At 41.1% G+C, this 22962-nt stretch overlaps 1 protein-coding gene across 1 annotated transcript in view; it reads right to left on the minus strand.

Moving 5' to 3' along the window:
• Positions 1-22962, minus strand: part of DOCK3 (dedicator of cytokinesis 3) — a 331413-nt gene that overhangs the window by 13435 nt on the left and 295016 nt on the right. The window contains exons 36-46 of the mRNA XM_080933917.1: positions 22064-22124; positions 21834-21927; positions 17630-17778; positions 16549-16635; positions 15020-15124; positions 4713-4854; positions 3329-3495; positions 3117-3203; positions 2497-2676; positions 1813-1896; positions 1575-1691 (exon numbers count right to left, since the gene is read on the minus strand). Of these exons, the coding sequence (XP_080790043.1) occupies positions 1575-1691; positions 1813-1896; positions 2497-2676; positions 3117-3203; positions 3329-3495; positions 4713-4854; positions 15020-15124; positions 16549-16635; positions 17630-17778; positions 21834-21927; positions 22064-22124 (1273 nt within the window). The remainder of the gene's footprint in view (positions 1-1574; positions 1692-1812; positions 1897-2496; positions 2677-3116; positions 3204-3328; positions 3496-4712; positions 4855-15019; positions 15125-16548; positions 16636-17629; positions 17779-21833; positions 21928-22063; positions 22125-22962) is intronic.

Below are 22962 nucleotides of genomic sequence, written 5' to 3' on the forward strand. Positions count from 1 at the left end.
ATAATATATGATGGATAAAAGCTCTTGTCTACTAGGTATGTTTCTGTAATGTGCACAATATGGAACTGGATGCTAAGAACAAGCACTTTGTGTCTTTGTGGAGTGATCTGATTGCAGAGATGTGACAGGGGTTCCCTCCTGTCCTCCTGTGGGCCAAACTCTATGTTACCTGGGCTAACAGCTAGGATGAGAAGTTTGCATAGAGCAGAGCCCAGCAATGTAATGAGGTAGAATCCCTGTAAGACTCACTGATGTTACTCAAGTTCTTTACTTAGCCACCTTGGCTTTAAGGGGAAACATTTATGTTCCACATCTCTCATGTGAAACACCATGGAGAATCTTCCCAGGAAGGGGACATTTTTGTGAGCTATAGAAATTTCTCTGGAAAGTGGGCCAATCTCTCACACTGTGATGAACTTCTTTTCCTATTTTGTTTTTCATGCTGTCCACTCTTGAAAGGATGCAGCTGGGACTCTGTAGTGACTAAAAGGACCACAACCTGCAGCATTCAAGAAAAAAGCAGGCCAGTTCCAAGAGGGACAAGCTCACTGAGTCCTTAGAAGGCTCAGCCTTCCCCAAGACTACGTCACCCCCTAGAGGAACTTTTTTAGGACAGCATGGCCCACCATCTGACAGCTGTATTTCTTTGCTTCCCTAACACTTATATTTGGTAGTCCTAAGTAAAATGAGAAGAGAGGTTGCCAGGTAGTGGCAGGTAATTTGACTCATGGCCACTTAGATCTGGGAGCCAGAATATTTAACAGAAGTCTATCCTAGAAATAATTTACAATCAACCCTATGGTTAAAAATTGGATAAGGATACATGATGTGAACAGGGACTTGGGGACTCAGGGCAACCTGAATCTTGTCTTCAACCAGCCATTACTCCCATTTTAAGATCATGCCAAGGAAAACTGATCGTGGATTACAGGTCCTGCCTGTGTGCATTAGTTCTTAGGCCAAACTTGCTATGAAGAATAAAGAGACAGGGCAGGCTTAGGTAGACAATCTGGGGGCTGGTATAGCCTTAGAACTGTCTGACACCTCTAAGAGCAGCCAGAATTAAATATACTTGGTGCCCAAAACTTTCTTAGATGTGATCCTGGGTTACAACACATTACTGAGGAAACTGAGATGGGGAGAAAGGAAGTTAGAGGAAAGAATGAAGGGAGGAGAGGAGGTCTACATGTGGGAAGAAGAAAATGGGTAAAGAAAAAAGAATAGAGCTGACAAGAGGGCCTTTTCAGGTCATGCCTTTATTCTTAAGGTTCTTGGCAAGAAAAATACCTCAAAAGAAATTCCTGCATATGAGCCCTTTCTGTATGTGAAAGATAGCATAGTGCCAGGAAAATGTTGTTTGTCTCTGATTCTGACTCCTTCTGGGAGCGAGTGAACCAATGAGAGGCTACTGACCCATTTGGGTACAGTGCCCACTACTCTTACCTCCCCAGGCCCCTGGGCTGGTACAGCTTCTCTCTAACATTGTCCTCCCTCCTACTTTTCTTTGGTTGTATTATAGGCCTAGAGAAGGTGAAACCTGGTTCTAAATGTGGGCTAGTATAGGGTCAGCTTACATGGTATAGACTGGCCCTCATCATCTGGAACTGATCAATCAGCTTCTTATGCAGGGGCCGCATTTCTGGATGCACAAACTTCTCATGAACCGCCAACCCAACTCCAAGAACATGGACCTATAGGAATCACCAAATAAGGTCTCTGTTAAGCAGGGAGCAGCCTCTGAGAACTGGGTCATTTTTATAGTATATGACTTTTCTCACTGGTTGTGGACCTTTTGTACCCTACATGTCATACCTGTTCCTGCATTAGTTCTTTGAGCTGGGAGATCTTCTCAGCATCTCCTGGGTGCTTGGTAATATAATCTTTATCAAAAAAGGCCTGTGAAAGGAAAGGTTAGGTAATGAAGACTCTTCCTAAAATTACTATTCAGATGGAGCCCTTAAAGGAAACCAGGTTGTTTACCTCAAGGTGTCTTGCCAGCACCTCCAACCTGGCTTCACTGAAAAAATTATCAGTTAGGAAATGTATATTTTCTGTGCCTAAGAAAGAATAGAGGTGGGGCCTAATCTCCCAAGGCTGGATGCTAGCTCTAGCTTCTCACAAAGTTTGGATGGTCTGGGTATGCCAGGCAGAGCCAGTGGCCTGATGGTGTGCACCTGTTTCTTAGGTAGCCTGGTCATGAAGGACTGGATTTTTTAAGGACCCCAGGAGAATACTTAATTCCTATAATCAGTTAAGTTATCCACCTCATATAGATTAGGGGAGGGGAAGCCCTCACCAAAGATCTGTGCTACAGAAATAGAGAGTGGCCAAGAGCTTACAATTTGATCTCAGAACCACCTCAAACTAGCTACCTCATCCAGAAGAGGGCTAGATTGGAAAGTTTTCCAAGGAGGCTATAATTTGCGGAAAAGGAGCTAATGAGGTGTGTTCTTGGCCAGGCTGCCTGTCTGGGTTTAGGCAGAGTCTCCATCTTACCTCCTGATAGCGTGCAATGCCTCCATTGACAGCAGCATCAATGACTCCATTCAGGCACATGCTGAGCAGATTGATGTTGCCATGCACTTGTTTGTGCTGATACTGGCTGATCAGAGCTCGAAGTTCCTGGTTCTTATTCTCAACTACCTGGATGGCATTCTCCAGAGGACTGACCTCCACCTGGGGGCACAAACACAGAGTCCTCAGGCATACTGCCCCTTCATCACATTCCTGAGAACACAGTATCATCATGTGTGATGCTAACTCTGCTTCCTCATTCCTGTGGACAGAATACTTCCTAGGTGTTCTCTAATTTCTCTTTTGATTCAAGGCAGAGAATAGTAAGGAGGATTAATTCCCACAACAGGAATTTCTGGCTTCTTAAATTTCAGAGACTTTTTCTTTTCATTTGTAAACAGAAAAATACCTGAAGCCTAGAAGTGTCTTGTGGTCGAGATAAGAGAAAATATCAAAGCTTCCGTCTGGCATAGGACTGCCCTTAGGGAGCTAAGGCCAGGCAGGTGGCCAAAGTTTGTTCTTTCTTTATAGTCCTTAGAGAAAGCTCCCTGGAGATGAAGCTGAGGAAAAAGAGAATTTAAACCTTCTGAGGTCTAGCTTACCAGTTCCCTTCTTTCCACTTCAAACCACCGAGAGATGCCAGGCAAACTGTGGGTCAATGTCAGCGTGGTGCGCTCAATCCACAGGCTCTGCAGGGAGGGTGCAGACAAATTTAACAAGTTAAACGTTTTGCTACACTTTGCCTGAGTTCCCAAGAAGCAGGATTGCCCCAGACTTGCTATAGAAATTGCATTCAGTTTCTTGTATCCTTTACCTTGAATTCATTGTCTTTGTCCTTGGGACCCTTGTGGAAAGGTCTATCGTACCGGAACTTCCTCACATTGTTGACACGATAGAAGCTCTTGACCCGATCAGGTACTCTGTCCATTTGTAGAACATCTACATAATCTGGAATAGGTGTCACTGCATAGATCTGTAAATCTGAACATGAAGTGAAGGAGAAACCTAGACTTGACAAAGAGAAAGGCTGGAGTAGTAGTGCTTGTTATCTCCTTGATGTAGTGGACTACAGCCCTGTTCCTTACTGGAGCTGTAGTGGAGGCAGGGGCATCCTAAGGTGCAGAGCAGACCTAAGCACAGTTAGTCAAAGCTCCCTATCTGTCCCCTTCTCTCCTGCTCCAACAGTGAATGTCATATGCATTTGGCCAAGGTGAAATGGCAAGTGTCCTTTGCTGCCTTTTCAGAGTGGCATTGAGCAAGCTGATGTAATGCCCATGCTCAGGAATAAGTGTCTGGCACTACCCACAGTGATGAAAATAGCTTTAATATAAAACAGCCATTTTGGGTTTTCATTTTATTCTTTCTTTTTTATTTTTTGGTGACATTATGTCTTGAAACCAAGGCTCTGGGATGGGAATGATAGGTAACTGCTTATCCACTGGGTTATATCTTTAGTCCCCTTTGTATTTTGAAATAGGGTCTCACTAAATTATTAGGTTAGTATCTTCCTGCTTTAGCCTCTCAAGTAACTTGGATTACAGGCCTGTGTCATAGGCCCAGTCAAAACAACATTTTGATGAAAATACTGACATCTTTGTGAAGAGAACACAAATGGGAGTTTATTTGCCCTCTTTTCTCTGGAACAAGTTTGCCCACATGGTGACTTAGCATATAATTTTAAAGAAAGCTGTCTAAAGTGGATAGTGAGGGGCAGGCCCGTGTTTTCACTGAAACTTTCAAGTGCCACCAAATCAAAGGCATTCTCTATCATCCTCCCTTCCATCACTCTGCTATAGGCAATTTAACAAAGACAAGGACAATAACTGCACAGGGAAGCAAAACAGATGGAAAAAGCAAAATAAACCCATGCTAAAAGCCTTGTTGGGACCACAATCACCTCATCCAGTGATTGGCATCCAGCATAGACACTAAACTCATGATAGTAACTAGCCTGACAATGAGGTCCTGACGCTCAGCTTATAACCACTTAGAAGGTTCATTTCTGACTAATAGCATGCCACTGCCTCTTATAGGACTGAATGTCTTACTAAATGTGGGTTCAATGGTAAAGAAACCCAGATTCAGGATGACAGGTAACCTAAATAAAGGTACAAGGCCAGCCACATGGTTGAGGAATGGTTGGCTGGGTGGGACTTACCTTTTAGGATCCCAGCCCTTCCCACTCTACCAAAAGATACACTGAGCATCACACTGTAGGATGGCATCATCAGGATGATTGGGGTGCTGCATAGCAACGGCCTGTGGGAACTCGCTGAGCATCCTCTGCTGGAAGGCTTCTAGCCTCTCATAGTCATGACCACGGCACACATATTCTTTATTCTGCAAAACCAAGTACATTCTATACCTTGCATGTACCTTGCCTCCATCTCTACGTATTATCAGTTACTCATCCCATAAACATACCCTAGGAGCCTCCTTTGTACCAGAACGAGGTATAGGTATAGGACACAGTACTCAGTTTCCATCTTAAAGAGAAATGACAGGAGATAAGGGAGAAGAACAGATGAAGAAATGATATCTCTGTGGTGTGGTTGTCCTGAGGAGAGGTACAGATAGCCAGGAAGTTGAGGAAAGGAGGAATACCTTTGAAGGGAAGCAGTGTAGTGGAGGGATTTTAGAAGAACCAAGGTTTTTAAAAAGTACCGAAAGGCCCATTTGTGGGGACAAGCAAGCTGTATATATAACAACCCAAGCAACAGCTAAACCACAAGAAAGTGTAGTTGGGAATAATGTATGCTTGTAAAACTGGCACAAGGGTGGCTGGAGAGACTAGCAAGTGTGCTAGGGAGGGAGTGCTATGGTGTTGACACATAATTTTAAATGAGGAGTGTCTATTATCTATTACACCGATAAACTACTTTGGTAGTAAATTTCTTCACAAACATGTCAACAGAACAAATCACTATCATCTTCTCTACCAGCAGAAAAGATCTCAGTCCATGTCTCTTTCCCTTCCTCAGTCACATTATTCAGGCCAGACTAGTCTTGAACTGGAGACAATCCTCCTGCCTCAGCCTCTTGAATGATCCTGAATGCTGGGGTTACAGACATGTACCATACATTTGGCTAAGGTTAGGACTCAGCTTTTCTCCGTGTGGACTAAAGTCTCTTTGTCTACAAAACACCCTTAACTCCTGTTGCTCTGTGTGCCTCACAGATGGTCATGTGTGAACAGCTAGAAGCCTCATTACAATCTCTAGAACGAGGGCTAGAGACGGCTTAATGGTTACAAATGCTTGCTGCACAGCCATGGGGAGTAGAGCTCAGATCTTGCACCATGTGACATTTGGGTATCCTATGCACACCTGCAATCCTAGCCCTAAGGTGAGCAGAGACAGCAGGACTACTGAGATTTGTTGCCTCCCAGCCTAGTGGAGAAAATATGAGACCCAGGTTCAGGAAAGATCCTGCCTCAAAGGATCAGGGAAAGAGTAATTGAGGAGCACAACTGACACCCTCCCTTTTGACCTCTATGTGTATACATACATATTCATACACTCACAAAGACATACATATTCACACAGATAAAAAACCTTAGAGAGCCTACTAGCCACACTGCCCACCCGGCTGGCTCAGCAGACCCATCTCAGCAAGTCCCATCACACTGGCATCCCGTCTGACAGGTCTTGGTGGAAGAGGGAGTTTTAAGGGTAGAGATAAAAAAAAAAAAGAAAGAGGTAGAAAGGGCCTATCAGTCTAAGAGCAGCTGTACACTTCCTGGGGCAGAGATGATCACAGGACTGTCTTTGGAGGACCTCAACCTATCATTATGGATAAACTCAAATAAGAATGAGCCACATATTTGGGTGAATCAGAATGAAAATCTATTGTCAGCAAAGTCTCCAAAGACCACAGAGCTCAAGCCTATTATGTAAAGGTATACCTTCATCTATAGGTAGGGCAATTTCCTGTATACTGCAAATCATTGTCACATTATTATTATTGTTGTTGTTGTTGTTATTAGATTAATTGAAACAGGGCTTCTCTGCGTAGCTCTGGCTGTACTGGAACTAGTTTTGCAGACCAGCCTGGCTTGAACTCAGAGATCCACCTATCTCTGACTCCCAAGTACTGGGATTAAAGGCATGTGCCACCAAGCCCAGCTACTTCAAGTCATTTTTATGGTACTTGAAATGCTAGAGTGTAAATTTTATAAAGCTTGTTCTAGTATATTATTTAGGGAATGGTGACAAGAAAAAGCATATCTGTATGCATTTGGTACAGATGAATTTCCCCCAAAATGTTCTTTTCATGGTTGGTTGGATCTGCAGATGGTTAACCCATGGACATAAAGGATTGACTGTGTCTTTGAAGAACTGGCTTTTTCAAAATCCACTAACATGCACATAACTCCCACAATTTGTTCATAGATCATGTGAAGAAAAACAGAATTTTCCCAAGAAGAGAGGGCTGGATGTTTTCCTGTCTCCTTGAAGATTAGTAGATAGTCATAATTGTGAGGTGAGGGAGGCAGATGACCCAAGGAAATCAAGTTGAGTGAGCTAAAGAAATAGATGGCAGGTGTATTTAGGAGTAGCTGAACCTCAGATGACAACAGATGCTGGCGAGGTTGCGGAGAAAGAGGAACACTTCTCCACTGTTGGTGGGGTTGCAAACTAATACAACCACTCTGAAAATCAGTCTGGTGATACCTCAGAAAATTGGACATAATACTACCTGAAGACCCAGCTATTCCACTTCTGGGCATATACCCCAGAGACACCTTAGTACACAACAAAGATATATGTACCACAATGTTCATAGCAGCTCTATTTATAATAGCCAGAAGCTGGAAAGAACCCAGATGCCCTTCAGAAGATGAATGGATACAAAAATTGTGGTACATTTACACAATGGAATACTACTCAGCCACCAGAAACAATGACTTGACCAAATTCTTAAGAAAATGGCTGCATCTAGAGAATATCATTCTGAGTGAGATAACCCAGTCACAAAAGAACAGACATAATATGCAGTCACTGATAGTGGGATGCTAACCCCCAGAGGCTCGCACTGCCCCAGAAACAACTCACAGACTGTAGGAAGTCCAAGAAATAAAGAAAACAAAACAAAACAAAAAAATCTTTACATAACAAGAAAACTTTGACTATTTTCATGTTACATTTTGTTTTGCATGTACTTTGTGCTCATTGTAACTATTGGGTTTTCGATGCATACAGTCAAACCTTTAAAAAGATCAAGTACTGACTATTCATATAGATTTATGTAAAAATTATTTTAAAATCTGAAAAAAAAGTACTGACAAAAATGTATTGTATAATTTTACGCAAAAAATGCTTGAAATCTGTACATTTATCTTTGTTTTGTAAAATAAAGATGTTAAAAAAAAAAGGAGTAGCTGAACCATGTAAAAAAATGCAAGCATCCCTACAAAAAAATCTGGTTGCCTACTTTGTACTTACTTTGTGCGATCAACCACCATTTGCCACATATGAACTGAATTTAAGGAAGGGAAGGTACCATGTGGTTAAGTCAGTGAAATCAGTATGCTTGAATCAGCTAGTAGGTACTACTATCTGAAGGCAGGAGGAATAATAGACTGACACATGATACTTCCTAACATTCTTTGTTTTTTTTCCATTATTGGAGCCTTTAAGACCACAGTGAACAGGCAGATTGCTACTTGCAAGCATAGAATACAGGGTCTATGCCTAGTCTTTCCTGTCCAAAAGTTCTATGAATCTGAGACACTGACATGTTCTGTGAGATGTACCCGAGAAGGTGAAAACAGCCTTGAAGTTGATAGAATATTCTTCCTCAGAAGAAAGAAACATGAGACAGCAGGCACTGAGACACTTGTCCTAAGTACTGCCATTTTGTTTTCAGACTCCATTTTGATCATAAGGTAAAATTAAGTTCATGTTCTCAGGCTCCAGGGGAATTTTACAAATACCTAGCCTATTTCTTCCTCCTCCTCCTCCTTTTGTTCCCTAAAATATAATGATTGTTCCTAACCATGAAAGAATGAATGATTCTGATTGATAGAAAATTGTAACTAACCTGGCATAGATAGTTGTGGTTTTCAAGCTTAAAGACTATTTAACATTCTGGCTTGGGGTGATAATTCAGCTTCCGAGTCTGTTTCGCAGCCCTGATGGACATTAGGAAACTGAGTGCAATACATTTTTGTCATCTGCTTAAATCCTTACTAAGATGAACGGGTGAGAATTCAGTCAGACAGAGTCTGTGTTGTTGTCCCTGACTGGTCAATTTCTGCTTCCTAATTTAAATAAAGATCTTGCGTTGTGTGGAGTCTTGTGCCTGCTTGGGTTGTTTTAGACTTTCAGACCCTAACAGTCTTATAATGTACCATGAATTATATATGATTTACAAATTGGGTTGAGAATACAATGACAATCAAGCATCCTTTGTAAAGTTAAAAGAACCAAAGATACAGATCTGTCTCAGGACTTTCCGGAGGTGCTCCTGGTTTCTAGTTACTGTTCATTTCTTTTCACTTCTTTTACTGACCTTTAGTGCAACTATTATTTTTTTCTTTTTTGGAGACAAGGTCTCATATAGTTCAGACTGGCCTCAAATTCACTATGTACCCTAGGATGACACCGACTCTGCTCTTCCTGCTTCCACCTCCCAGGTGTTAGGATTACAAGGGTACACTGCTACACTTGGCTCCCACTTCTATCTCTGTATTTAATTAGACAAGGGCTCTCCATTTAAGAGCCTAGATCAGTCTGACCTTGAAATTATAATTTGCCTTCCTCAGATCCCAAGGGTTGGGATTGTAAGTATAAACCACCACACCAGACTATTATAGTACCTTTGATTATTGGAGTAACAAATATGCCACTTTGGAAATGCCTGGGCTGGATGGTCATTATAGGTCATGGAAGCCTAGTCCTAGGAATTATAATTATTAAGTAGAGTTTTCTGTCCCTCTTGTATTATCTGTTAATAGTATAGATGTTTTTTCTTTTAGTCAAGAATGAGTACTTCCTAGAAAAAGCAAAAGCTGACCTGTTTTACATCTTAAATATGGATGTCCAGATTCTGTTAGTAGACAGTTACTGTCTACTACTCTTTTAGTAGTTCCCATCCTCCTCCAACCCTTAGGGACCTAGAAGAGTCCTGGTATATTAAACTTATTATTGCTCACTGGCTAGAGCAATTTTCCTAACAAGATCTTAAAAGATCACATAGGGGTCATGTGATCTTTTTCATTTGTTGGCTGAGATTTTTGGGAAATTAAATGTATTAAGATACTGGAACTAGGGATAATCAGAACTAGTTTTAGGGTTTAAATACAGTTCTAGCACCCAGTTCATGAGGACAGCTTTAAGCCATCTCAGAACAATAAATGTCAGTGGAATACAGCGTGGAGGCACAGGGTCTGTGGATCTCTCTGCATCATATGGATTGCATTGAATAAATAAAATCAAACACTGCCTTTGGGGTGAGCCCTGGTAAATGTTCTGTAGCCTAACTTTTGCACCACTTCTTATAGAAGCTTCAAACCCTTGTGCAAATTTTTCTTTTGTCTCTCACTCCCAGATTTAACAAGGGAAATGCTAAGTCACCAGAAAATGACAGTATAGGAAAGGGATGCCAGTGGATGGGAGTTACTATGAGAAGAGGAAAGATAGGAAAGACAACAAGGTGTTTTAAAGAAGAAATGTAACTTTGTCCCTGCATGATGGCATTTTTCCCTGAAGGAAAACTACAGCAGTCAGGGCACTGTGAACTGGTCTGCTGATGACATTAAAGATATAAACAACAACAATTTGGAAAATCTGCTCTAAGCTACTGAAGCTGTTAAGAAATTGCATTCTAAAAGAAAAATTGCAACATAATCCAGGCAGGGTTGATTAAAAAGTTTGTGTCCGTCTTGGTCAGAACCAATTATAGTCCCTTTCTGTTTGAATCTTGTTTGGATGCTAGCACTAATTGATTTTGGGAAATAAGAAGAGACCATGTTGTGGTTATCTCTGTTGGCATCTTTTCATGCTCACATTAGTGAGCAGTTATATATGGGTTGTAGGGAATACCGAAGATGACAGTTTAGTTTTCTTAGACTCAGTTATCAGTATGGTGTAGTTGGTTCACTATTAGTTTTTGCAGTTCCTTATACACTATATTTAGTATGTGGTATTTGTATAATCTTATCTGGACACCTTTAAATATTTGTTATTTTAAGAATCCTGCACTCTCATTAGATGTTGTTGAACAACTTTTTCCTACCTTTAGTTCATCTCCTGCATCATGAAGATCCAGAAGCATTAAAAGATACTGCTAAGATGTTTCCTACCTTACTGATGATCCAAACACAAGAAAATGGTCAAAGAGGAATTGTACTTCAACCTATGAAGCTTCTAGGATCTGTTGAGCTTCAAGGATCTAACTCACATGCTAAAAGCTATAGAGAACACTGTCACTGGAACAGATCAGCAGACTCAAGTTGTGATAGATGCAGGAGTATCTGCTATATTTCCCAGCCTTTAATCCTAAACTAGTAATGCTCAGAAGGAAGTGACAGGGACATTGTCAAACATCATAGACGGATGTCAGAGACAAGAGTTATATATTATGGGCCAGTCCTACTTTCCATTAGTATTTTCTCAGAATGAAACTGGATAGGCTGTGGACAACTATAGAAGTAGTGGAGAGGTTGCACATACTGTATTTAATGTGGCACAGTCAACCCACTGAGGAAGTTTTTAACTGTGAAAGATTCTCAAAACACAACTAGTTATTTTGAACCATTCCAATTATCTTGATACCCTATGGAGAAACTTGGCATAATGACTAAAGGGTATGTGGAGGGTTAGACAAAACTGAGGCTCTACAAAGCTTTATAAAAGGAAGTTTGTGAACAAGACATTATCAAGTGTCACTGAGAAATATTTCTGGGTAGAATAAGATCAAAAGTTGGGGATAGCTCAGTTCATGAGTGCTTGCCTAGCATGAATGAAGCCTTGTGCTTAATTCTTATACTGCATCATACCAGGCCCTCAGCACTCAGGAGGCAGAAGCAGCATGACCAGGAGTTCAAAGTCAGTCTCAGCTATATAAGTAGTTCAAGGCCAGCTTGAACTACAAGACACTGTCTCAAAAACCAGAATCAGAGACTGAACCACTAACCAAAAGAACATGCAGGGGTTGGACTTAAGCCCCTACAGAATTGGAGCAGATGTGTAGCTTGGTTCGCATGTGTGTCCCCTAACAACTGGAGTGGGGGCTGTCTCTCACTCCTTATTGAACTGCCTGGTTGGGCCTCAGTGGGAGAGGAAGGCTTAGCCCTGCTAGGACTGAATATCCCTTGGTGTGGTGGTACCCAAAGAGGACTCCCCTGAGAAGAAGGGGAGGTGGCAATCGGGGGGGTAGAGACTTGTAAGGGCAGAACTGGGAAGAGTTAGGAGCTGTGATTGGAATGTAAAGTGAATAAATAAATGAAAATATCACATAAAAAACAAAAAATAAGAACAAAACAAAAAATAATAAGAAAATTAAAATGTGTCAGGAACTACTTCTGAGTGCTTTACTTTCCAAACCTAGGGTGAGACCGTTGAGAGCTGTCATGTTAAATATTACAGCTGAGGCATGGAGTTGTCTGTTGTGTTATATATGATGTTTAGCATAAGTATTTTTGTTTCTTGAGCACATTTTTTTGTGTTGTTGTTGTAAACAACATCTGTGTAGTTCAGGTTGGTCTGAAACTCATGATCTTCCTGTCTCCATCTCTAAAATTACAGGTGTGTGTCATGATGTCTGTTATAGCAATCCTTTTAAACTATAGTTTGTTACTGTAGCATTAAAGAAAAAACAATACTTGAACAGTATTTCCAAACTATTTATCCAATGGGAAGCTTGTCTTCTGAATGGGCTTCTTATTTCTATGCCTAATATCTTATCTTGCAGTGACCTGCAAATAAAGATTAAATTCCACCATTTACTTCACAATGGATTAACTACTATCACCAGGTGAATGAGCAAGTCATCCTTTTGTACGAGGTATATTCCGGATCAATCCTTTAGAGATTTTTCTCTCATTGGAAGTGAAAAGTTGCTGTTGTTGTCATGTGTCATGTAAAAGGCTTCTTTGCCTTTCCACAACTGACCTCACTTGGAGCTCTCACAGGAACCAGGGAGCTCTAGGTTTTTTTAAGCCAACAATTCTCCATCCTGCCTATATGGGTTACAGTACATTTGGAGGAAAAAACATTTTAGATGAACACTGAAGAGATGTGCCTATTGTTGAGGACAGGGCTATACTAAGGCTATTGGGTAAGGAGAGCCACAGTGAAGATACTAGGTACTAGAGGCAGAAGTTGGAAGGTACTTATATAGAATATTTTTAGGCACTAGTCACTTCCTGACACATTCCTAGTAAACATAGAATACTACAGATCAGAATAGAAGGCCGCAGCCAGTATTAACTAAAGCCAAATGTCTTCTGTTGACTGATTGGTCCTTTGAAGAGACGTACTCAGTAGAATGCATGTGACAGCACATACTGGAAAGGATGTGGAGGAAGAAGAATACTCCTCAGTTTCTGGTGGGATTGCAATCTGGTTCAGCCACTCTGAAATCAATCTGGAGTTTCCTCAGAAATTGGAAACACATCTACCTGAAGACCCAGTTATACTACTCTGCGGCATATACCCAAAATATGCCCCACCATGTCACAGGGGTACTTGCTCAACTATAGTGGCTTTATTTGTGATAGCCAGAATCTGGAAAACAACCCAGATGTCCCACGATAGAAGAATGGATACAGAAAATGTTCATTTACACAATGGAATACTATTTATTCAGCTATTAAGAATGAGGATATCATTGAGTTTTGCAGGCAAATAGATGGAACTAGAAAATGTCATTCTGGCTGGAGAGATGGCTCAGTGATCAAGAGCACTGACTGCTCTTCCACAGGTCCTGAGTTCAAATCCCAGCAACCACAGGGTGGCTCACAACCATCTGTAATGGATTGGATGCCTTCTTCTGGTGAGTCTGAAAACAGCTACAGTTTTTACAGAAAATGTCATTCTGAGTGAGGTAACTCAAACCCAAAAAACATGCATGGTATGTACTCACTAATAAGTAAATATTACTAAACGCATACAGAATATCCAGGATACAATCCACAGAACTCAAGAATGTTAACAAGCTGAAGAGCCCAAGTGCGGATGCTTCAGTCCCACTAGGGAGGGAGAAGTCAATCACAGGGAGCAGAGGGAAGGAGGGACCAGAATGAAAGAGAAGAGGGGGAGGGGGAAAAAGGAACAAAATTAGATATGGGGGGGCAGGAGTGAAGGCTTGTGGGCCAGTAGAAAGAATGAAAACAGGCAATCTCAGGAGGTAGGAGGTGGGGGGACCCTCTAGAATGTACCAGAGATCTGGCAGGTGAGAGACTCTAAGGACCCAAAGGGAGGGACCTTAGATGAAATGCCCAACGGTCAAGAGAAGGAACATGTAGAACCCACCTCCAGCAGAAAGACAGGGCATCAAGTGGAGGGATGGGGTTGCCATCCCACAGTCAAAAACTCTGACTCAGAATTGTTCCTGTCTAAAAGAACTGCAGGTCAAAAATGGAGAAGAGACTAAGGGAAAGGAGATCCAGTCACCGGCCCAACCTGGGATCCATCTCAAAGGGAGGACGCTCCAAGGCCTGACACCATTTTACTGATGATGTGATATGCTTACAGACAGGAACCTAGCATGGCTGCCCTCTGAGAGGCCCAACCAGCAGCTCACTGAGACTGAAGCAGATACACCCAACCAATGGACTGAAGTCAGGGACCCCTGTGGTTGAATTAGGGAAAGGCTGGAAGTTGAGGAGGAGGGTGACCCTATAGGAAGACCAGCAATGTTAGCTAACCCAGACCCCTGGAATCTCTTACATAATGAGCCATCAACCAGGCAGCATACACTAGCTGGTCCGAGGCCCCTGACTCATATACAGCAGAGAACTGCCTGGTCTGGCCTCAGTAAGAAAAGATGCACCTAACCCTTGAGAGACTTGCCCCAGAGAGTGGGGAGGCCTGGTGCAGTGGGGACATCTTCTTGGAGAAAGGGGTAGGGGAGAAGTGGTAGGGGTGGGGTGGGGTGGAGGAATGGGATGAGGAAATTATGGAGGGTGGGCTAGGAGGATAATGACTGTAAAAATTATTAAAGATAATTTTTAAAAAAGCAGGCTGATCAAGGCAGTAAGCAGCACCCTCCATGGCCTCTGCATCAGCTCCTGGCTCCAGGGTCCTGCCCTGTTTGAGTTCCTGTCCTGACTTTCTTTAATGATGAGCAGCAATGTGGAAGTGAAAGCTAAATAAACCATTTCCTCCCCACCTCCCAAAAGTCGTTTTTTTTTTTTACCCTATTAAATCTACTTATATTAAAAAATATATATAAATCTTTAAAAAAGGTGAACTTTGCATGCATGTGTAAACATGCACATACCTACTTACCCACCATATCACACACACCAAAATTACTGTGGCCACTTGAATGAACTCACCCGAAGGAAGAAAGGAAACTTCCTGCCATAGAAACCAACCCGGAAGAACTCAGGCTCCAGGCGTTGCTGCTCTATAATGTTGTCATAGTAACTGGCCTCCATTTTCTGTTAACAATAAAGGTGTGGTTGGCATCCAAAGCAAGTTCCCCTAGACTCAACTAGGCACTGTCTTTTAGAGGGAGCATGGCATTCACTCTAGGAAACAAGGAAGCAATCCCTAGACACTACCAGCCTCTCTCCAGGAAAGCCCTCCTTTCTTCACTGTTATCTGAAGACTGTATAAAAACAAGCCTGCCTACTACATCCCTGTGAGGTTGTTCTCAATATTCTCCCTGGGCATGGACCCAGATCCATGAAGATCTGAAACCTGAACTTGAGAGGTAAATATTTAAGATGGATTTGACTGATATTTGCTATCCATGACAAGGGTTGCTAGCAGCTGTCTACTAACACCTCTCACTACTATTGTATCAGTCCATTTGTATCCCCCCTTGTTCATTTATCATTTGACTTAAGATGCTATTAACTACAAATAAGAAGTCTCAGTTGCCAGCATCACTGATACTGATTCCAATTTAGGAGATTTTAAATTTGAAAAGATAACTAATATTCATCCTGTCCAATATTACAAAGTCATCAACTTTTTCAGTATGGCTATTCTAGCTTCACATTTAATCATATTTAGGCAGTAGTCTTTAAAAATAAGCCAAAAATCTACTTTAGAGAATCCTGTCCAAATCCTAGACTAGAAGCAGAGATTTCTGGTCTTTAATCAAATGTCTTAGCTATAGATAAGAGTGTAGTGGATGATGCTCTTAAACTACTAGTCTTTCTCTGCTGATGAAATATAATTTAGAAGATAGCACCAGCAATAAAGAAAGATTTTTACAAAGACCTTAAAATTCATTGGACATTAGATATAATTTTTTTTAGTATTTTGCCTCAAAGAAGGGAGCAAGGACAAAGTGCTTAAGTAACTATAAGATGTAGTAGGGAAAGCCCTTATAATAAAATAAAAATTTTAGGTGCCAGTGAGCTGTAAAAGTACTTCCTGGCAGCACAAGCCCAGTGATCTGAGTTTGATCTCAAGAACCCCTGTAAGGATGGAAGGAGAGGACAGACCCCACAAAGTAGTCTTCTCACTCCACACGTATACCTCATCATGCACATCTTCCTTCTATCACGAATACTCACAAGATATAAATTAAAAGTGTTTTGTATAATACATCACTGAACAAAACCATTCTATGAAAATCTTCTTCATGAGGCTAGGCTGCCCTCACCCCTGGAAGTCATAATCTGATCATGCCTTCTTCTTTCCCTGAGTACAAAGGCTTTTAGCGTTCAGATCATAAAGTCATTTGTCAGGTATATGCTTTTGTTCCCTAATCAGACTGCAAGTATCTTGAGGGCAGAAATCTAGTTTCCATCCATGGAACTAAGTTAAGGGCTTTAGAAATCATTTAGGAATTCATACTAGGAAGTCCCAGAGCCTTTGGTCAGGGACAAGGTGGAGGTGCCAACCTTACCCGGATCCAGCTGAGGCTCTGGTAGTCATAGAGGCTCTCATACTGGCATGCCAGCTCTCTGCACAGAGGGATTCCAAACTCCCAGCTCTGTATGCAAACAGGAACAGGGCTTTAGCATCTCAGGCATTCTCAGACTGGCTAAGTCTACATGGAACACACGAAAGACTAAAACAAAAGGCTAGCTTCACCTCATGTGTTACAAGAAACACAGTCTTCAAAACCATTTATAGCGAGTACCACACAGTACTGTAGTTTTCTACCTCATGCAGAGCTTTCTGGGTTTTGCTCACACGTCTCAGCCTTCATGCCTCTCTGGACTACCTTCACAAGAAGAGGTACTTCTCAGTATATACTGCTCTGTTAGTCTTGTTATCTCACTAAACTATATTTGCCTTTTTATTGTATTCATCTACACTAGATGATAACTGATTAGGGAGAAAGCTATGTTTCTTTACTTTATTTTCAGATCCTAGAACAATAGCAAATACTTAGTATTTCTTTATTATGTTAATAAAGGGGCTGTAACTCTTTTAATTGAGTCCAATTATAAAAAATTATGGCAACCAAGCAGAAAGGGGTTTCCAAAGACCTGGCAGTAGGCCTGGTACTTTTCTTTTATGAAAAGATTATAATGTTAGGCTTCAGATTCTCTATGCCTACTTGGAGAACAGACTATTTTGTGATTATTCCTGTTACAGCAATAGGCCCATCTAACAGGTGCCTGAAGAAGGCTGCAGAGGACCTCATTCTAATGAATTATCTCCTCCATCATTTTTCTTTCTGTGGTGCTGAGGACTGAACCCAGGGCTCTGCAAAAGTTAGGTAGTTTCTCTAACACTGAACTACACTTTTATCTTCCTCTTATTATTACAGTATTTTTTTTTCTCTTGGGTACTTAGAAACATCAGTTTACATGATATTTGACACAGTTTATTCTTCTCAACTTCCAAATTCTAATTCAAACTTATGCATGAAGAATTTAGATATCCACCACCAACCCCAATTATTCTTTGTTTCTAACATGTAAGTCCTATATTGCAGAAGAACTTGAAGGCTCAAAGGCTTGATTTCTGACACCTACCTTGCCTTTGTTGAAGTAGTGGATGATCTTTCTACATAGTCCCTCTTTCCGCTGCCACTCAGTTTGGGATGGGTAGTGTAGGAACTCCCGTAATGGCCGGTCTTCCCATTGCAGCAGCTCACAGTAGAGAAGCAGGGTGAATGCGGCCTCTGTAGGAATAGACAGAATGGCGGTTCAGGGCTTTCTCTATGGCCCAGAAATAGCTCTGTACTAGAGGTTCATGGTGAGCAAGAATATCAGAGCCTAGCACAAACCAGGAATACTAGATACCAAAGGTAAGACAGTCTAGGCTAATAACCCTGTTCACACAGTGAAGAAGCCACAAATAGTCTCAATATCTGGTCCCTTGTTTTGAGTTCCAGATAAAAGTGAAGAGTGGTTCACATATGAAAACCTACTACTGTGTAAGCTTTTTAAAACATATACAAATATGAAAGAAATTTAGTTGGAATCACTATTTAATGAGGGAGACGATGCCCCAATAAAACATTTTATGCCACCAAGTAAAACCTCTAATGCCAGGAATGAGTTATATTTTGTTGAGTTGCTGGCCAAAAGGGTCATATAGAACCCCTTAAATATCACAAGTGATTTCTAAAGCCACAGGTTATTCTCTACCACCTGATAGTATGGTTCTACTGCTGAAGACTCCACTTATTTATGTTATCAAATATTGGAGAAATGAAGCTGGAACCCAACTAGACACTTCACTGTCTACAGACGAGTTAGTGTTCATGGTACTGGAAGCTATTTTGCACATTACTGGAGGTAGAAAGTAATCATCACTATAAACCAAGCTTTAAAGTCTGACTAACAAAAACCTGCCTGCAACTGTACTGATGCAACAGTGGCACAAATGTTAGGGAGTAACCAATTATTCTCTGGTTGGATTTATGGACTATTCCACAAGACAGAATCCATATCTGATATCATTCAAGTAGCCAAAAATTTGAGACTACCTAAGTCATAGGACCTGGGAGGAAATCTAATACTATTTATTACTCTTCTAAAGGAACATAACAATAACATGACTCCAAATGACATGTTATAATACCCATAGATCAGTCCCTTGATCAACCTTCATTACAGAAGTTTCTTCTTTCAGTGGATGGTATTAACACAGAGACTCACACTTGAACAATATGAAGAGAGTGAGAGACTTTGGAAGACAGTCTTAAATGGGTTCATCAAGCCCCTACCCTCAAGGCTCAGAGATCCAAGTGGAAGAAGAAGTAGAAAGATTATAGAAGCAGAAGTGACAAATGACTTCAAGGAATCAGCATCTTTCAGACACAACAAATCTGATGCACACATGAACTCAGAGGCTGTCAAAGCAGGCACAGGATCTCAACAGGTCCAAACCAGACAAAGTTCCAGCTCTGAGAAAGGGAGATGGGCACAAATTCCCATTCCCAAGAATGCTATTTGCAATTGACACCTACTGGGAAAAGGGAAACTAGTTATCTAAAATCGCACCTCAGTAGGTATATCAACCAAACTCTAGCACAAGCCCCATGCCCAGAAATAGCTGGCTAACACAAAACAGTTCCATTATTTTTGAGAAGAAACTTTTTGTATTATTTTGTTTTGTTAGCTTTTTTTTTGTTTGTGTTTTTACTGTTTTAGAGAGAGGGGAAGAGGGAGAAGTGAAGAGGGAGGGAGAGAGAGAAAGAAGGGGGAAAGAGAGAGAGAGAGCATGCATGGGTAAAGTTAGATGGGTAGGAAAGTGGGAAGTATCTGGAAGGAATTGGGAGAGGGGAAAGAATGTGATTAAAATATATTATACAACTTTTTTAAAAAAAATAAAAAGAATGGCTTAGCTATTTTAAGGCTATTGCACAAGTTGCCTTGCTTTGGATGTCAGAGACACTTGAGAATTCTCAGGTTCCTTTCTGTTCACTTGGCTCTGGCTTTCTTTCTAACATTTTTAGAATGGGTTCTAATTGGGCAGCACCAATTAGTATAGTATCAATCTACTCTTGCCTAACGCCAAGGAAGTGGTCTTTCCTCTTATTGCTACTGTTTCTAAAAGGACGAACACTAAAGAATATGAGTAGTATTAACTACATGGTGAGTCTGAAGCCAGAGACTTTATTTTTAGAGGCACTTGTTGATACTGGACTCAGACTGCAGGCTTAGCGCTACTGTGGAACAGTTTGTAACAGTTACAAAAAACACAACCTGTAGGTAGTGAAAATTCTAAGAGATGAGTCAATCTGAATTACAGTCATGGTTCACAGCCCTATTATAAGGAATTCTCTTTATCCTTCTGATTGGTAGTTTTTAGTGGAGTTTCCTCACTGGCAAGATCCTAGCTTTTGCCTAGATCTTCAAGCCATACTAAAAAGTGCTCACACAATTCTAAAGAATCTAATTTCTAATCATCCTGTAATCCACATCAAGTTTCGCTATGGTCTACTCTTTGAGCATCTCACTCTTCACTCTCTACCTATGCCCTGACACTGGCACTCTGGCCAGGCCCTCTGTGTGGTGCTTGAAAAATCATATGAAATCTTTTTCTTCCTCACTCTGCTGGCTCATTTTATATAACACCTAGAGCTACAAAAGACAAAGTATAGCACTGTTAACAACCATGATTCAGCCTCTTAAGTGATAGCCCAGTCCTTGAGTTTGGCAAATGTCTACATTATTACATAAAAATCTTTATATTTTAATTAACTATTTATTTTTATGTTTATAGGTGCTTTGTTTGCATGCATGTATGATGTGCCTGCAGAAGCAGAAGAGGGCATGGGATCCCCTGGGTCTGGAGTTACATATGTGAGCTACCTGGGTCATCTGGAAGAGCTGCCAGCACTCCTAACCACTGAGACATCTCTCCAGTCCAGTACAAAAAATTCATAAAAATCTTCCCTTCAACATCCCTTCAGCGTTGTTAGAAATTACTAGGTATAAAGAATAATAAATGTAGTCATATAATTATGTAATGACATTATGTAATGTCATATAATTTCTCCTAAAGATATTGTTGAGCTGCTACATAGGTGCTACATTTAACCCAAGTTCTCTGGAAGAGTATTCCAAGTGTTTAACTGCTTAGCCATCTTCCAGGCCCTCATTTTTCCATTAACATTTATTTATTCATTGAACATCCCAATTGCAGCCCCCTCCATTTTCTCCCCCCAGCTCTACCCTCCCACCCAACTTCTCCCATTCCCTTGTGAGAAGCCCCCCCCCCCCCCCAGGTAACAACCCATCCTGTCACATCAAATCTCATCGTTTAATTTTTAAAAGATAGTCTCACTACTTAGCCTAATCCTACCTCAGACTCATTGTCCTCATGTTTTAGTTTCCTGAGTGTGCGCATTTAGTCTGTCTTAGTCTTTTTGCCAAGCTGTGCTGACTGAAAGAAATAGTACATATACAGCTTTCTAACATGTAAAGACAAGCGTGAGGAAGGATGGTTCTCGGTTTTCACTAATTCTAGTTAAGATTTGCAAATAAGAACAGATCACATTTCCACATTTAGATGACAAATTTAAGTCTTTTAATCTAAGAGAAAAAAATAGGGCCAAGTCATAGTGAAAAAGTTCTTTGGGGACACTATGGTATGAGGGAATTACACAGAATATCCATTTATGTATCCTTCCTCTTCATTCAGAGCTGTTCTCAGTAAACAGATCATGACCAGCACTTGCATAGATTGTAGACATAATGCAAAGCTTTTATGTAGCTTGTTAAGATGACTAATACGGTCCACACTGTACTAGGAGCTCAGCGTAGGAGTTGGTGTGCAGTTGCAGAGGAAAAGCTACATCTACAATGATGAGTTCTAGAAGATCCAGGATTAAGTACATTTTCCTTTGCTATGGTCTTGGTTGGTTTCAGCTTTTGCAAAACCTAAGAGAAGTTCTATTTCTGAGGAGTTATGGAAGTCCAAGTTTTCAGAACCTGGTGCACCACAATTTGGAAGTTACTCTTGAGTCTCGGTGACATGGACAGGAGTAAAGGTGAGTGGAACAGCCGCAGACAGCAGAGGATGTGCACAGAGCACATGATGGGAAGGGCAACAGTTTCACCTGATTTTCTATCACTAAAGGAGAAGAAGGATAGAACTGAGGTGAAGGGAACCTTGGAACCTAATACTGCTGAGCTCTGGCAGAAATGATTCTAAAGCCATTCTCTGTATAGCCCCCAAGGCTGTCCTAATGCAAAGATATACAGCTCTTCCTTCCTGACTCACCTGTGTAGTTTTCAGCCTGTAAGTGCATGTCACAAAGCTTATGAATGTATCGGATATACATTTCCTCTTTGTTAATCTCAGATTTGTAGAAGTTCTGTAAGAGAATGAAATACATGTAAGATTTATGTTATAGGATGTTAGAGTCTGTTCTGCTTTGAAGGTAATTTCCAAACTCTAGCTAGTGAATTCCTGGCTGTGCCTGTCAGGAGGAAGAGTTCATGTCCTCTCACCATCAGGTTAACAGTGCAGCCAACCTTCTTGTTCTCAGTCTCTTCTCCCTTCATGCAGTCCCTGGAAGAGAGAACACAGATGACTGTCTATGATAATAAGTGTTATCTCTTGGGGCAATACAGGTACTAATGTTCTAGCATCACTGGAATATTAGTATGGCCAAAAGAATTATTTAAAAGTAGTATGGCTTCTAACAAGAAGCTCTTCAAAAGAAGAGGACTGTACTATGAGAGCTCCCCCTAAACTTTGCACCTAATCATGGGGTTCAAAGATCTCTGTTGAGCTCCTTGTTCTGGTTGCAGAATATAGAGCCCAGATACATCATCAGGGAATTAAGAACATGTGATATGCTTGACCCAGGGAGTGGCACTATTAGAAAGCATGTCCTTGTTGGAGGAAGTGTGTCACTATGGGGGTGGGCTTGGAGACTCTCCTCCTCCTAACTGCCTGAGGATGCTCAGCCTGTTCCTGGCTTCCTCTGGATAAAGATGTAGAACTCTCAGCTCCTCCTGCACCATACCTGCCTGGATGCTGCCATGCTCTCACCTTGATAATGGACTGAACCTCAGAACCTGTAAGCCAGCCCCAATTAAATGTTGTCATTTATAGGACTTGCCTTGGTCATGGTGTCTGTTCACAGCAATAAAACCCTAACTAAGATAGAGCACTCACCAATTTCCTTAGCACAAAAAGATGTGTGTATAAGGCAGAAGGCACAAAGTTTATTCTCAAAGGGAAAGTTTCATTTTGTGAGAGAATAAGAACTACAAGCTACAAATCAGTTCTAGAATTCACATAAAGTTAAAGATATCACTGTCCAGGCTGAGGAGCACTTTTTAGAGGATTTAAAAGTTTGGCCAGTCTAAAAATAAGTCTCATGCCAAAGGTCCAAGTTATG

The sequence above is a fragment of the Micromys minutus genome (genome assembly GCF_963924665.1).
Source record: "Micromys minutus genome assembly, chromosome: 21".
NCBI lineage: Eukaryota > Metazoa > Chordata > Mammalia > Rodentia > Muridae > Micromys > Micromys minutus.